Consider the following 16,879-nt stretch of genomic DNA (forward strand, 5'->3'; position numbering starts at 1 on the left):
TTTTCTTAATTTGCAAAAAAAAAACGCAATTTTGAAATACTCAAGCGCGTCAGATTAAGATATATGTGGTTCATCTTTATGTTCTAAACGTACTGTCTCATAATCTGACGATTATCTAGAGGGATTCGCCTGATCTGCCAAAAAAAAAAATAGAAAAACGGTTCACCTAAAGGGCCATCCCTGCAACTTCCCGCTAATTCCATTCCTGGGCGCTTAAAATTGATATTTTGAGCTCGCTGAGTTCAAAGAAATAACATTTCTATGCATTTGAGCTCTCCCAGCTCGAAAGTCTGATAGAAGTTTCATAGAACACTATTTTTGGAATTTTCAAACCGCAATAACTTTTGAATGGATCAAGCAATTTTCACGCGGTTGGCGGCATTCGACGCAGTTTTATCATCCTCATAAATAATTTTGCAATTTTAATTGATCGAACCACAAATTTCGGAGTAATCCCGAAAAAACACTTTTTCGGGTTTCTTTCGTGTACGATATCTCTCGAACGAATCAACCGCTTTTGACCAGCTTGGTGCCAATCGACGTGGTTTTTCAAGCTCAAAGGCGGATTAGTTTTTGAAGTTGATCGATAAAGAAACCACTTTAAAAAAAAATATTTCTTATTTTTTTAAGATTTTTCAAAATTTCTCAAAATCTATCGGTCCGAATCGGTTCAAATTCACAGGAAATGTAATTTTGAGGGAAATATTTAGAACGCCGTTTAGTAGATTCCGATCGGTTTAAGGAAATGTAGGCATCACGCAGCTGCACGCATTTAACTTTATCGACGAATTTTTGTTATTTCGGCTTGCGGAAATCGTCAGATTATATATTTTTCATTATTCTTGAATTATTTCCTTCAAAATAAAAAAAAAATTAGCTACGCTCGAGAATGTCGAGATGACGTTTTTTTTTTACAACTTTGTTGCCCTCCCCTTTTTTCCGTCACTCTCAAATTGTCAGATTAGTGGAATATACACTTTTTAGGATGTAATTAACTCACCCTACCTTAATCTGACGCGCTCGGGAATTTCTGATGGTCAATTTTTTTTTACTAAACTGATCCTGTCTCCTTCACGTGCGGCTTTATATATGGGCCTCATATTTTGTGGAGGTACTTAACCGGGTACAAGGTATCCCCCTATATATTAATCTGCCGCGCTTTAGTAAATCCCGAAATCCCCTCTTGGGCTCCCCTACCATAAAACCCGAATTCAAGTTATGAATGATCATCGATGAAGCTCTTCGAGTATCTTCGCGCGCTGGACTCGTCTGGACCAGATTCTACTCTTGTATAATTGAATTTTCAAATATTATGTTAAATACTGTTTACAAATTTCAAAAAGCCTTTTGTGTATTACAAATAATAAATAAATATTCATCAGTGTTAGATAGAGTGTGTGTGAAAAGAAACCCCTAAAGGGATCGCCACAGTGCTATACATATTTGCCTTTTCTGTTATGTTGACAACACTAGAATCGCAAAATATGTTGCTAAGCTTCGAGTATTTTTATTTATTCTTTGAACTTTGAGGAAGGTTATAATGAAGAGAATATTGGAAAGAATGCACGGAAAACCCTAGAAAACTAGATTGTTATGCCAGTTCTATGTCTTCAGTCTGTCAAGTGTTCTATATGTGGATATGTTGCTACTAAAAAGGTAGACGTAAAATCATATTAAGCCGAAACTAACTTGTTAACAAATGATACGCAGTTCGCATAACCGCACTATCCTTGCACACAACCTGCATCATTTCGCAACATTACGAAAAAACCTGGACCGAAACTTCTCCCTAAATATGAAAATAATTTTCAATCGATTATAATTTCCCATCGTTAGGGGCACCTTTCCCTATCATAGTATCAGTTACTCATGTAATTGGGGAGGGTGTTTTCGTTTAATGAGATTCGTTCCGTAATGGTTAAAATGGCTTTCGAAGGATGCGGTATCCTATTAGGCAAAATATAATTATATCTGACATTATATTTTACGAGTACAAATTAATTTAAAAATACACTACGAGAATAGGGTAGAGCGGGGCTAGTTGAGCATAGGGGCAAGTTGGGCAATCGAAATATCTCGGAAACTATTCACCTTACGCGGGAGTATCATATAGCGAAAAGAAGGAGTCGTAGGAGAGGTAATCATCGCACGATAGCTAGTGGCAGCTCGACGAGTGAGTGAAGTGTCACGGCGTTTTGTTTATTTTGTGACCAAAAAGTAAAAACATTGTTTATCGCAAGTTTTCGTCTGTCTTTGTCAAATGTTCTCTGTTTTCAATCAGGAGAGTGTTAATCTTTCAGAAGATTATTGTATTTTTGATTTGTAAATAGGTTTTGGGTCTAATTCTAGGCATTTATTTACAATCCTACTTTTCTTTTAAAATTCTGGGTTGGGGTAAGTTGAGCAACTATAGCTCAACTAACTCTACGACTTAAACAACTGATGAGTAATGAATCTTTTATTTTTTGTTTGGATGCGGACTTACAAATGGAAGACTACAAGATGTTCTTACACTACTGAATACTTAAATAATGCTGCAAAGACTGTCCACGATGAGTGAAAAAGTGTGAATACCGCCGCTAAAGAATTCGGTATTGGTTGACTTTTAAATAAATTAAATGAAGGTGATGATTCATTTATGGGCTATACAACACCGAGGGAAGTATATCCTCTCTCACAAGAGAACTGTTGAAAAAATTCTTGCTACAAATGGCATTTTTCTCCAAAAGACGTCCGTCGCCTTACCTAAGAGTGTGCTGAAATTCCACCAAGCTGAATTGCAAAAAAGATTTCCGGAAAAGAATGGTTGATGATGTTTTAAAAACAAAAAAATCCTAGCTATCCATACAGAAACCAGAACCCACCAGCCTTGGTAATCTTTTTTAGAAATTATCGGAAGTAATGGATAGCTATGGATGCTCATGTTTTGTTGATTCTAGTTTCGGTTAAATATACAAAGAAAATTTCTTTAAATTTTGTTGTTCTGTCAATAAAAGACTATAAATGTGTAACACACTGTCTAACACATATTTTATTTCATCTCAAGTTAACATAGAACCCATGGTTTGGCCTAGACATTCTTAGTGCTCAACTTGCCCCATACCCTTGCTCAACTTACCCCACCTATGGGGTACATTGAGCATACTTGACTTTCTGCATTTAAACATCTGTAGCTATTATATTGGACTTGTTACAAAAAAATACTATGGACACATTTGTTAAGGGATAAATTACTAATCCATCAGGACACATAACAACTCATTGAGACTTATCATTGAGGAGCTATATCCAATCAAGTGAAAAATTGCTCAACTAGCCCCGCCCTACCCTACTGTACTGAATTAATTGTCGCAATTAAGTTTGATTTTAATTATTAATTCTATGTATTATGGATGCATAATTTTATAATAATTTATAGTAGTGTTTGCATAGTCGCTTCAACGTGCGACTCTCGTCCCTGAGGTCGTAGGTTCGATCCCCGGCTGTGCACCAATGGACTTTCCGTCTATGTCGACCGCGGCGTGTGTCAAGCGCAGCAGGCTGATCACCTACTTGCACGTTACATTAATAAAATATGATCATGAAAAAGATACAAAAATCTGAGACCCAGACCTAAAAATGTGATTGAAGTGGCAGTGATTTATTATTATTTTATTTGGTATTTTTAGTTACTATCTAAACTTTTGTACTTGGCTAGTCTCAAAATTTTACAATTTGTACTCCCTGTCAATTTACTCTTAAATAAAAAACAAAATATAAAAAAATAACAACTAATTGTAAACACACACACATAAAAAACATAAAAATCGGTCGCACAAGTTTATATAGATGTGGCAATTTCTCAAGTTTTATTTTAATTTAATTAATTTTCATATTGACAGTAATAGGTGCAATTTTATCGACATTCAACAGCTTGATCATACCTGTCTGCACAATATTGTACCCATTAATTCAAGGGGCAATGGGGTATGGGGTGTAATTGTGCCAAACAATGAGATCATGGCTTTGTAAGGGTGCGATAAGTGTACTTTTCATTAAGCACGCCAGGGATTAAGAGTACTTTATAATGGAGTTATAGTAACGCCCTGTTTTGGCTACTAATATTTTTGGCTACAAAGTTTACGATTAGGTACATGATATTTATTTTCAACACACAAACATACAGTATTTACAATCTTAACCCATTTTATTTAACGCAATACATATCTTTTAAGCAAGGTTTTAATGGAGAGGAAAATTTAAAAAAAATATATTTATATTATTTAACCATTAATGCTGCCATCGTTAAAGATACCTACACTGCCACAGGGACTAAACTTTGTTGAATTTGTTTTAATTTTCTTTTTAATTATTTTTATTTTTACTTTGTAGGTTAAGAAAATTGTAAATACAAATTATACGTATGTAGCATAGCATTATTAAATTATACATAATAAAGTTTTATTTAATACTTAGGATTTTAATCTTATCAGCGAACATTTTTATGGAGTAGCATAGCATAATGTTCCAAATGTTGGCATGTAGCAACTTTTTCCTTTAAACAGCGTAATTATAAAGGTTAAAAAAAGGAAATTGACAATATATATTTAATTCACAAACATACGTATAAAAACACCTTTTTCGAAGTCAGTTAAGCTTACTAGACAGTTTTATTGGAAGTAGAGTCCCGCCCCGTAACCGGATATCCGTCTAGCGACCGGTAGCCAAGGTTACGGCTTAAAATGGCGGCTTCGCAAATTAAGAATTCAAATCGAAGCCGATATTCCATTACAAACTAACTTTTAGGAAGGTGATACCAATTTAATTAAAAACCGTTCCAAATAATTTTGAATAATGTTTTACGGATATTTAGTTTGGTATATAATATGGATTTTTTCACACTCGTAACTAGCCTACGGCCTTGCGATTCTGTAACTCACTTTTCGAACTCTCACAGCGGTTTTCGCAGCGGCGGTCGTGCTCAAATCAGTCATTTTACGATTTGGCATTCTGATAAACAAACTACAAGCTCCCTCCGCTTGTCAAGACGTAATATGAAATTGCTTAACAGTTTCCAAAAATGACGTGAGTGAGGATAGGAGCGTTGTTAGTGCGGGGTGAATTCACGGATTAACAGAATCGCACGGCTGATAATAAACAATTATTAAAGCATTTTTATTTGGACTCAAACGCAGTGACGGATTTATAATTTTTTTAAGATACATATAGACTGAAATTTTTGCCGTCCTTTGTAGATTATTTTTAGAAATCAATTTCGTTGCACGTAAAATAATTTTTGGGCACAAAATTATACACAAACCATCCAGTTCTCAGCCACCTGTAACAGGACCAGTATAGGTTGATAGAGCGAAGAGAGAAATACACTTAGTGCAATTTCGCTGTTTTGACTTATACAAAGTATGAGCTGATGGCGCAGAGGTCGATTACTGGTTAGGGGTTGGACAAAAATTGTCTGTCAAACATCAAACAACCGACATGCAGAAATCTTTTTGATTTCTATGAGATAGCAAAAAACATCGGTTCCCAAATTTGCCACTCCAGCCTAACCAGCCTGGTAAATCCGCCACTGCTCAAACGATTTTGGTATATGATAAATGGACTGATCAATTTAAAAAAAAACATTGTTAAGTGCCTATCCGATACCAAATCCGCATTGAAAAGCAAAAAATACTAGTAAAATTGAAAGTGTATTTTTTTTATTTTATATTTATATGCGAATTTAATAAATACATATAAATAACGCAATCTTTTAAATTGAATTAAGTGGATTTTTGTGCAACTTTAGTTACCATTAACGACCATTCTAAATTGTAATTGTGGTCTTTAAACGTATGATAATAATAAAGTACATAGTAATAAATAAATGATTAAAAATTAAAACAAATTTGAAAAGTTTTGTCCCTGTGGTTGTGTTTAACGCTGGCAGTAATTTCTCGCTATATTGCGATGCTTAAGAGTTAAGATACTTACAATAATAAAGTTAATTCACCCCATTATTTATAAAGAATAATTGAATTTAACTATTTATATTTTATCCCAGCGAAACAATTTGACATAAAGAGTACGTTATTTAAACTAGAGTCTTAGTTTAAGCAAATGAGTAAAATTCTTGGTAAAAAAACGGAGATTGAACCAGTACAGAATCGGGTAGGCAAGTAGGTGATCAGCTACCTGTGCTTGACACACGCCGTCGCCTCTTTGGGTCTAAGGCAAGCCGGTTTTCTCACTTTTCCTTCACCGTCCGAGCGAATGTTAAATGCACAGCTGGGCTGAGAGTGGCACGCTGAAGGCACTAGGCCAGTCATGGGCAAAGTACGGCCCTCGGGCTAGTCTGATCCGGCCCGCGACACGATTTTGATTAACCCCTAAAATTAATTGCACATAGGAAGTGATAATTTTTTTTGTGCAGCTATAATAGTTAACGGGAGCCCTAGGTATGGTATTATCGCATCTAGCACTAACTGAGTTTGCATCGCGTGTTTTCTTTCTGTAGAAAATGTATGTATATCGGTAGTATAGCGATTTAGTGCGATGCGTGTGGCCTGTCCTGTAGATCGCTCGGTGTTTTTGTGACTTGTTTGGAAGTTTTTACCATTTTAGTATATAAGTTGTGTATGATGTAAAATTAAACAATAAAAAGGTTTAGGCCTATAACTTGTATTTTTTTTTGGCCCGCCTGTAAATTTTTAAATTTCATCTGGCCCTCCTTTTAAAAAGTTTGCCCATCACTGCACTAGGCCAACACTGCTTTGAATTTTTATAGACTCAAAATCCCTTAAGAGGGATTATGCATAGCTACATCAATGATCTGTATAATCTACTCTCTAGTCCAAAGGGAACAAAATCAAAGATGGAGAAAATACTCTAATATTTAAGCCTTTGACTCTTATAGGAATTTATAATATCTCGGTTTGTTAAACTGTGTGTAAAAAAAATCAGTGGCACTACAACCTCATTAGGTCTTGGCCTCAGATTTCTGAATCTGTTTCATGATCATTTTTAAATCTAATAGGCAAGTAGGCGATCAGCCTCCAGTGCACACACGCCGTCGACTTTTTGGGTCTCATCTCATCAAACATGTCGGTTTCCTCACGATGTTTTCCTTCACCGTTCGAGCAAATGTTAAATGCGCACATAGAAAGAAAGTCCATTGGTGCACAGCCGGGGATCGAACCTACGACCTCAGGTATGAGGCTCGCACACTGTAGCCACTAGGCCAACACTGCTCAAAATACTTAATGGCTAACCCACTCAGTAATTCGTCTTCATTGGCAGCTGTGTCCCTTCCTGATATAACAAGGATAAATAAACCAAATCATTCCACGAACGCCAAAACAAACAATATGAATCAGCCGTTTGAGGAACGAGATGCTCATGAAGTTTCATATAAATCGGAGTAATGTTTTATGCGTTTAATTGGCATCTTTATGGAACATGAATTTAGTAGGACGTTCGTCGTTGATTTTGATGACGTGTTAAGTATAATAATTTAAAGCTTTTTATGTACAAAAAATAGTTTAAATTTATGTCCGTAGCTTTGCCTGTTTTGATTTTGTCTATTTTGGCAAGACTTTGCTTTTTGCACAGAAAACTACTAAAGATTTTAGGTTCTTCGTAGCTGCACCTGTTTGGATTTCGTGTATTATGGCAAAATTTGCGACATATAGATATATATTTAAGTATTCGTCAAATTTATAAAAAGCTTTATTGATTAATTTACGTTTAACGAGGGCTTTGAATTTATTTAGTGATAATTCTCTAATTTCCAGTTGTAAAAACGAATACAATTTCCATATAAGGAGTGGTTTATCTTCTGGAGCCTGGTTGGTCGTACACTCAAATTAGTTCTATTACGCGAATACGCGTAATAGAACTAATTTGACTTTCAATGGTGACTTTCACCAGTAGGTATAATAATACTGGTGAAAGTCACCATTTGTTTTAAAATCTTTTATATTTTGTTGTACAACAAGGCTTCAAGAATATATTGACCAGATAGCGTCATAATATTTAATTCCTTAAACTTATTCCATACCGACTCCCTAGGAGAATCACAACAAATACCCCGAACAGCCCGCTTTATTACATTAACATAAACAATAACCATAAGCTATAGAATAGTTTCAAAAATATAAGGAATGCGTATGAAAACTTTAATAATGTAATCCAATGTGTGAAAAGAAAACCATTGAAAATCTATTGACAATAGAGGAAAGTGCTAGTATAGAAGAAATTCACACATCTACAAATACGTATTTAATCAAATTAATATCCAGTAGTGCAAAGCCGGGCGGTCAAAAATACTTGTAATTTGAATTATAACTAGACATTTTTCTGTGGATATTTTATTTATTTTAACAAGATATCTTTATATATATATTTTATATCTTTATATATATAATATAACGATTAAATTTTATGAAACCGTTGCAAGTGGCTTATCGCTTTATAAACATAGGCGAAAGCTTGTTTTGCCCATGAAGCATTCCTGGTTTTCTCAGCGTGAGAGATTTCATAACCAATACTAAGAATGGAACACCCAGAACACACAAGCGCAACTTTGTAAAGTAAAAATATATTCACATATGTGATCGCAATTTAAAAGCTGTAGTACAAGATAAATCTTTAAAAAATCACTGATAATGAGCCGTTCAAGTATAGGGGGAGTGTTTGATTTTCTCATTTGGTGATTACGTCAACAGTAATTATTTACTTTATACACATATTACCCACATAATGTCTATGCTTGAAAACGAAATGCATTTGCGAGGATTCCTTCAAAAAATTAATACGTAAAAACATATACAAAAAATGACAAGTTAAATCTAAAATTGGAAGTGTAATATTTTTGATGTATTTTTTTATGTACCATTTCTATCAGACCAAGTTTTGTATCCATATGTGGTTGTACATAATAACTTATGCGTTATATTCATAGTAATGTTCAAAATTACATAATATTCCTTTTCCTGTTTATTAATAGCAATTTTATCCGTTAGATCTGTATGTATGAAAATTGGTTTAGACGTCATTAACTGATGTAAACGTTCGTAGTATATTCGATATTTATTAGAATCAGGTATTGACTATTAGCTAATTACCTTTTTATGAAACTTTGTCACATTTTATCGTGTATGCGAAATAGTCATATTAAATTATTTATTTTAAAAGTTGGTAACTTAATTAATGTATCAATATTGCTTCTGGGTATATAGCATCTTTATTGCGCAATAGCGGAATGAATTTCATTACTGAGTTTTTGTACCACGTGACCCCAGTATCGTTTATTGTTTGGTTCTTAATTGACATCATAAAAAAATAATAAGACATTTATATTCGACGCGTGACATCGAACTACGACTAAATGTTTTTAGGTTGGATATATTGCATATAAACAAAAATAATTTGAAAGAGAATTTATTAAATCTTCAATTTAGTCATTGCTGTCAAAAAAAATTGTCATTGTCTTTGATATTATTTAAAGTTATACAAATATGCTCAATTGTTGCAATCTTTTTGTTGTAAAATCCGGGCGTTTCCGAAAGATGGATTTTTATTTATTGTCTCTGCACTGACACTCTCTTTAGATTTAGGTTAACAAAAGAAGCTTTGGAGACACTTTTACACAAAATGATGTCTATCATATATGCCTTTTATCATTATCAACTTTTGTAAAAAAAAATTAAATATTAGCTACAACCAAAAATATTTGTTACTATAGATACTACCTACTAACTCCACTTCAAAACCTCAAGACTCCAGCAGAACATCTTTATAACGAATCTCAAATACGAAGCAGAAATGTGGTGGAAAGGACATAGTATGGTGGTGTAAAAAAATCGGTTCCCCAAAATCGGTTTGTCAAAAAAGGTTTTGCTTCAAGTATCTCGTGTACAAGCCGTGATAGTGGCATGTGCAGTGTTGCACAATATTGCTATTGATATGCGAGATGAACATTTTGAACTACTGCCACAAGTAGATGAACAAGCTGATGATATTGATCAAAGCACAATTGACAACGTGGGAAATGCAAGTGTGCGAAGTAATCTTATAAGTGATTATTTTGTTTTATTACTATAATATTTTATAAATTACAACATTTTTGAGATAAATTAAATAAAATTTCAATGCTTTTATTTAAGTAAAAATACAAATTTTTAATACAATACATCCTCGCTCCAGGCACAAAATCTATTATTTTTCTAATTTATTTAACAATATATTTTTTCTATGGCCCATAATTCTCTTTTATGCTCTCTTTCTTCCTCTTCAAATGCCCATTGCTTTCTCTTATTTAGAAGCTCTTCCTTTCAATTGACTTTCATTTCCTTCGACAGACAACAATATCATGTCTTTGACTTTTTCCTCGATAGGGGGTAAGAGGAGTAGCAGCACTAGGGCCACCTCCTGTACGATATGTTTCAGCATGTATCAAGGCAGACTTTTTTTCTTGTAGCCCTCTTTAAGCTTTAGCACTGCGAAAGTTTACCCCACTTGTGCTATTAAACAGCGCCTCCAGCGTCTTCCAGCACTGCTCTTTCTCCTGCCAGGTGACTGAGTCACTCTTTTTATTTTCTAATATATTTTTATGGTCAGCAACAAGCGAAGTTAGAAGGTCAACTTCTTCCCGGCTGAAATTGACGCATCTTTCACGTTTTTGCGTAGACATTTTTCTAAGTTAAAGAACCAACCTCGAATCACAAAAACAACATACACAAACTACTTAGAGAAAATTTATATTTGTAATAATATGTACTAAAATACTCAATAACCTAACAAACAATAATACCATATGAAAATGACAGCCCGTTTCGTTACAAGTAATATTAAATGACCATCAAAAAGGTTAAGGTTCTATGTTTTTCTATAGAATTTTGTAACTTTATTTGTTCGTAACAAAAAAACAAACAAAACGCTATATCCATACATTGTGAAACAGACCCTAAGTCTTACTTATTTTATTTCGTTCCAAAAACAGTAATCTTTTGGTATGCTTGAACACAACATATTGCATTGAACGAAACGCGGTCGAGAGGCAAGGATCACGCAAAAGATTGCTGTCAATCTTTTGTCAAATAAACAATCGGATAGCAGAAATGTTTATTGGCATGCAGATTGGAGATCGGTCTTTAGATATGAATAAGTCCAAGATTGGTTATAATCATAGATTGAGGATACATTATTAATTTTTGCCGTTAGTAGATACCTACTACAGTTTTCTGGATCGCGATTAGTTCTTAATAAAGCTTAAAAATATTAAATAAATCAGTGGCGCTACAACCTTTATAGGTCTGGGCCTCAGATTTCTGTATCTGTTTCATGATCATTTGTCAATCTAATAGGAAAGTAGGTGATCAGCCTCCTGTGCGCGCCGCCCCACGCCGTCGACTTTTTGGGTCTACATCTTTTCTCACTATGTTTTCCTTCACTGTTCGAGCAAATGTTAAATGCACATAGGCAGAAAGTCCATTGGTGCACAGCCGGGGATCAAACCTACCATCTCAGGGAGAGTCGTACGCTAAAGCCACTAGGCAACACTGCTTAAATAAAGCTTAAAGAAAATTAAAATAAAAGCTTACAACGGTAATAGCAATATATTAATTATGTAAAGGGAGGATTTTTAAATATACAGTAGATTTTATGAGACATTTTTTTATATATTTCATTGTCTTTAAACAGTCTATAGAAAATATATGGTAGTGTGTTTTTTGGTGCTTGGAATGTAAATAAGACTACCGAACTGAAATGCCTGGATGTGATGAATGTATAACAACTAAATAGCTATTTATTAAAGTCTGTTAGTTATGGTTTAAGTTAAACTATAAAAAAAGGTAAAGTCTAGGTTCCAATACCAGAAAAACAAAACTTCATTACAGCTAAATGCCTGCTTAGAAGAAAATTTAGTAAAAATATGTCTGCCAAATATATACAAAGACAAAAAAGATTTTCTACAGTCTACTTATAAAAACAATACAAACCTCACAAACGCACGCGACCTGCTCCTGTGTGAAGCCAAAACTCGGCAGGGGTGCATCTCTTGGGGGGGTGGCCTCCCGCTGGCCCCACTCCGGGCCCCCCAACATGTCTAAATGCTCGTCTCCAGCCACTTTGCCACCACAATATGTACTTCACAGTAAAACACGCGCCAAAACGATCACTTCGCGCAAGACTCACGCTGACATTTCGCGCGTATTTTGTTAATTGTCAATGTCCCTTTTGTTTTTTAAACTGGCTGGAAATAAATTTATTTTCGATCCGTGAAGGTTGTATACTTTCAAGTTCTGTACTGTTTTATTTTGATAGTCCACTTAAAACTAACTAAACAAAAGGCGGCAGTGCCAGAAGTGTTGACAAAGCGATTACGTATTTGCGTTTTTAACTTGTTATTTAAATATTTATAGTTTTAATGGACACCCCAGTCTCTGTCTGGTTTATATTATTTATAAATATTGTGATTTTGAAATGAAATCACGGGTGCGTGTTTTATAGACTTATACGTTTTAATTTTCTCTTCTTTTTCATTTTAATCGGCAACACAAGATATGTGCGTCACCTGTAACAAAACAAAAATTTACATTATACAACGTAAATACACAAAAATTAAAATTCTTGTGACCTGATAGAAATAAAATTCATAAATATATCCAGATAAAATATTACTGAGATTTAACGATGAGACAACAGAGATTTACAATACATTCCTTTAAACAAAAATGCTTACGCTACAATTTCTTAGAGGCACCCAAAATTGTCGTATTAATAACTCACATTGATATTTCTATTTCATTCGAGCATACGTGAGTACGTGGGTGTGAAAGGGACGCTGTAGGTAAAGGGGCATAATGTTAAATGTTTGGTGTTTTAAGTAATTTTTATCATCGACACGATCGCTAGGGAGGCCCTGGTGATATATGAAGTTGACGATTTGTTAGGGATGAGTACCTATAGTTATCGATAAAATTGTATTGGGGCTAAATTGACGATTAAATAAGTTGGTATAAACGAGGCAAATGTATTTCCTTTATTAGTTTAATTTACATATGAATTTAACCGAATTGAAACAAATGTTGTTCATGTATATTTACAATGGAATACATTATGCAAATAAACGACTTTATCAAAACCAAATAAATTATTCATCTCGTCATGTTTCTCTATTTGAAACTAATTAAAATGTCGCATTATGCGGTGGTCAGGATGTCACAGTTTAGCATTAGTTTAAATTATGTTAATCAATATTATTAATCACGGTAATACTTTGGAAGTTTTATTTTTACAACGATTAGTTCGCCACCCTAATAACTTTTATATCCATTTGGGTACTTGATTAATTTCATACCTGACGCTTTATGTCAATGAATATGAACATAAATAAATAATATTATATTACAGACTACGACTTAGAGACAACAATGTTCTTCATATTTATACCACCAAATCCCGTCCATAAGAATACCAGAAAACAATTTATTTACTAAATTCCAAATTAAATGTACACTCAATGCAATTGGTTGTATCTATTTTTTCAATCAATTTGTCCAGATGGCACCCATCCAAATACTTTTGTCAAACTTGTTAAAATATCTCATTCAACCTATTTTTCTATAATAAACCTACTTCAATCGCCTGTTACATCCTACGTTATTGTACTACTTGTATATTATAAAAATAGTACTTGGTTTTCGTCTAGAAACAACAAAAATTAAAAATATTAGTACAAGTGTTTCTTTTTCTTTCCGGCTTTTTTGTTTCCTATAGATTAGAGACTCTTGGACCATGTTCAAATACATAGGCGCTAAACAAGATTTAGGTTGTCTTGATAGACTGTTCCGGTGACCCTAGCTGAAAGCTGGTGCTTCCCTCGCTCAGCGTATAAGCCTCGCACTACAGCGAGGAGACGCTGCCCGCATTAACGTTAGGTACTATTCAGTGGAATAATAATAATAATTTGAATTATATTTATTTATAATTTTAATGCTCAGTTAAGGTTTTATTCTATTCTGTTAATTATTTTATTTTTGCCTCATAAAAATATGTTTTATTATATAATTTCTATGGCTTTTTATATTTATAAATAAAATAACTCAGCGTCTTTGTTTGAAGTCTTGTAACTCTCCATAAAGTAGACATTGTTATTGGTAAGTGTTAAGGTAAAGGGCAGGAATCAAACTCAGAATTACAGGATTAAAATCCATGCTCATTCAACACTAAGGTAATGTAGTAAATATCTAAGTAGCAGTATAATTTAAGCTTGTTTTTAAGTAAGGTTATCGACATCTAAGTTCTGACACATCACTAGAACCCCACGTGGCGTACGATCCTTATCGCGGGCACCAGCTGTAAAACACAAGATTTATCGACAGATTACTGCGCCATGATAATGGTACAAATCACCTTGCTATTAGTGATGTGATTTTGTGTTATGCGATAAAATATTAACAAGCCGTAAACGGTCAGTGCCCGTTTTAAACTGAATCTGCACAATTAATTGAAATTGTATTTTGTTTATGCCAATTTACATGAACGAGTTGGTTAGTCACCCTTTAGTATTTTAATTACTACTCTTATAAAGTTAATAAGCCACAAAAGCTTATAAATGTTTAATACTTCACTTTTATGAAAATAAAAATAGAAAACATTTATATTACGTAGGTACAATTAAAACCAATTATGTTTCTAATATCGAGTTAAACAATAATAATAAATTACTGTAGAAATAATATTCATACCTCATATGGTATAAATTCATTTAACTGATAACTTTTTATTTTTTAACCTATTGGAACAGAATATTGTAGCGCCATTATCGAACATCGATGTAGGTCTACACATTGTCTATTTCAAGATAACAGGTAATTATAAACCATAGTCAATCACTATGGGTATGTCACATTCAAAAATGGAATAGGCCTAACACTCGTGTCAGATCGTATCTCGAAGCGTAAAACGGTTTTATATGACCAAAGCTGTAGGGGGTTAATTAATGATCATGTAAGGTCAAAATTACGATAGAAGACTTACATTTATTACACGTGTTATTAAGTTTCTTAAAACGTATTTTTATTGATGTCGTTAATAGCGTTCATAATTTTTACAGAGCAGAACGTATAGAATTATTATCCTCTTAAAAAAACTCTTTATTTTGGTACAATTCGGTGTGCGTAGTAAGTATGTAAGGAAAACATATTTTCCTATACAAACTCTTTTAATATTTTATTTTTCTTCTTTGCCGTCTGATCGACGGTGTTGAATTTGTCACTTGACATAATAGATGTAAGATGTTTTAATTTTTTCATTTTATTATTTAATTTTATAAAACCTAGAATAAATGTTTATGGCTTTAAATGTTGTTTCTTTTGTATTCACAGAGAAACGCAGTTGCGCCTTATTTATTCCCAGTACTCGTATAAGCGATCGATACCATTATAAGTATATAAGAAATCTTTACTCGAATATTTTAGTTTATAATGTACCTATATATCACTTATAACTATAAAATATATTATCTTATAAAGCAGTTTTCTACGCTGCCGTAACTTCCGTTTTTTTAGTTAAAGTTATTTTAATTTATTTATTTATCTATAAGAAGATCCAAATATTCGCGTTATTATATTTTTAAAATAGTAGTTATGAAGGCCTACAGTATTAATAGTTTATACTTAAATATATAATGTAAGTGATGTTTAATTATACTTAAATAACTAAATAGCCCAAAGCTTACAAAAACTCTACCGTATAGTTAAAAATGTCAAATGACAAAGCGGCAGCAACCATTATCATCAGTACCAAGGTACTTTTATGAGGTAATTTGTCTGAATATCTGGCAAAATTACCACAATTTACCGCGGGGCTTTGTGCTGTCTGTGATGCCACACGAATAGTAGTTTTAGCTTATTCGTTTGTTATCGTTTTACTAGTGTTATGTTGACAAATGCCAGTTGCCACAACTAGTAATTTACGTATTTAAACAGATTCACTAACTGATTTGGGCATAAAGTTGTCAATTTTAGTCAATATAAGGTATAAAATTGACATAAAAATATTTTAGTAGGTGAGTAGACTGCGCTTCCTTTAGGTAAACGTATACAATTTATCTGGATAGGTTTTAGGTATGTGATATGTCTCTGTAAACTTTGAAATTGTTTTTAAGTAATAAGATTTATGAAATATATTTTTATACAAATTCATCGTTTGCAACCGCATTCACTATGATTATTTTAACATTTAAAAACAACAAAATCCCCGTCGGCCAAAAAATATATAGAGCAGACTGTAACATACACACACTAATATGCAACTCTAAATTAAGACCAGCCACACATAACAAACTTTAACAAGCTAATTTCTAAAAATAAACGCTCACCGTGTTGAAATAATGTTATAACATCCACACAAATTTATCCCAACAGTTACAAATCGAACACAGACACAATTTTCAGCTACACAACAACAAATAAACACAAAATCAGATAAAAACGTTCTTTTTCCAAATTTGAAAAACTCGTGCACACGCGTTCGTAGCAAAAATGGTACTGGATTCCCATACTTCCGTACTCGATCCTGGTTGGTCGATTCTAATGAACAGAGTGAAACCGCCAATCTGAATGCTCCATTTTCTGGCATGGTCACGCCTCCCATTGGTTGTTTGACTAGTTCGCCATTTTAGCGTGTCTGAAACAATTGGGCTCGTTAAAGTAGGCGTATTTTAATGATTTCGGAAAGAGATATTTCGAACGCGGACAGCTGATATTATTAAACCACCGAACACTCGGAAACTGTTTCTATGGCTAAAGAGCATTTTCACTAAAAAGGATATAAAAACTTCTCAGTCTATTTATTTATTAATTTTAGCTGATCTGATGTAATGCAATTATGGAAG

The 16,879-nt window shown here is 33.5% G+C and overlaps 1 protein-coding gene across 1 annotated transcript in view; it reads right to left on the bottom strand.

The window, feature by feature from the left end:
- Positions 1–16,546, bottom strand: part of LOC125052472 (homeobox protein SIX2-like) — a 30,181-nt gene extending 13,635 nt beyond the window's left edge. Inside the window, exons 1-2 of the mRNA XM_047653346.1 lie at positions 16,364–16,546; positions 11,979–12,553 (exon numbers count right to left, since the gene is read on the bottom strand). Of these exons, the coding sequence (XP_047509302.1) occupies positions 11,979–12,083 (105 nt within the window). The 5' untranslated portion in view covers positions 12,084–12,553; positions 16,364–16,546. The remainder of the gene's footprint in view (positions 1–11,978; positions 12,554–16,363) is intronic.
- Positions 16,547–16,879: the final 333 nt, after the last annotated feature.

Source organism: Pieris napi, chromosome 9 (genome assembly GCF_905475465.1).
Source record: "Pieris napi chromosome 9, ilPieNapi1.2, whole genome shotgun sequence".
Taxonomy (NCBI): Eukaryota; Metazoa; Arthropoda; class Insecta; order Lepidoptera; family Pieridae; genus Pieris; species Pieris napi.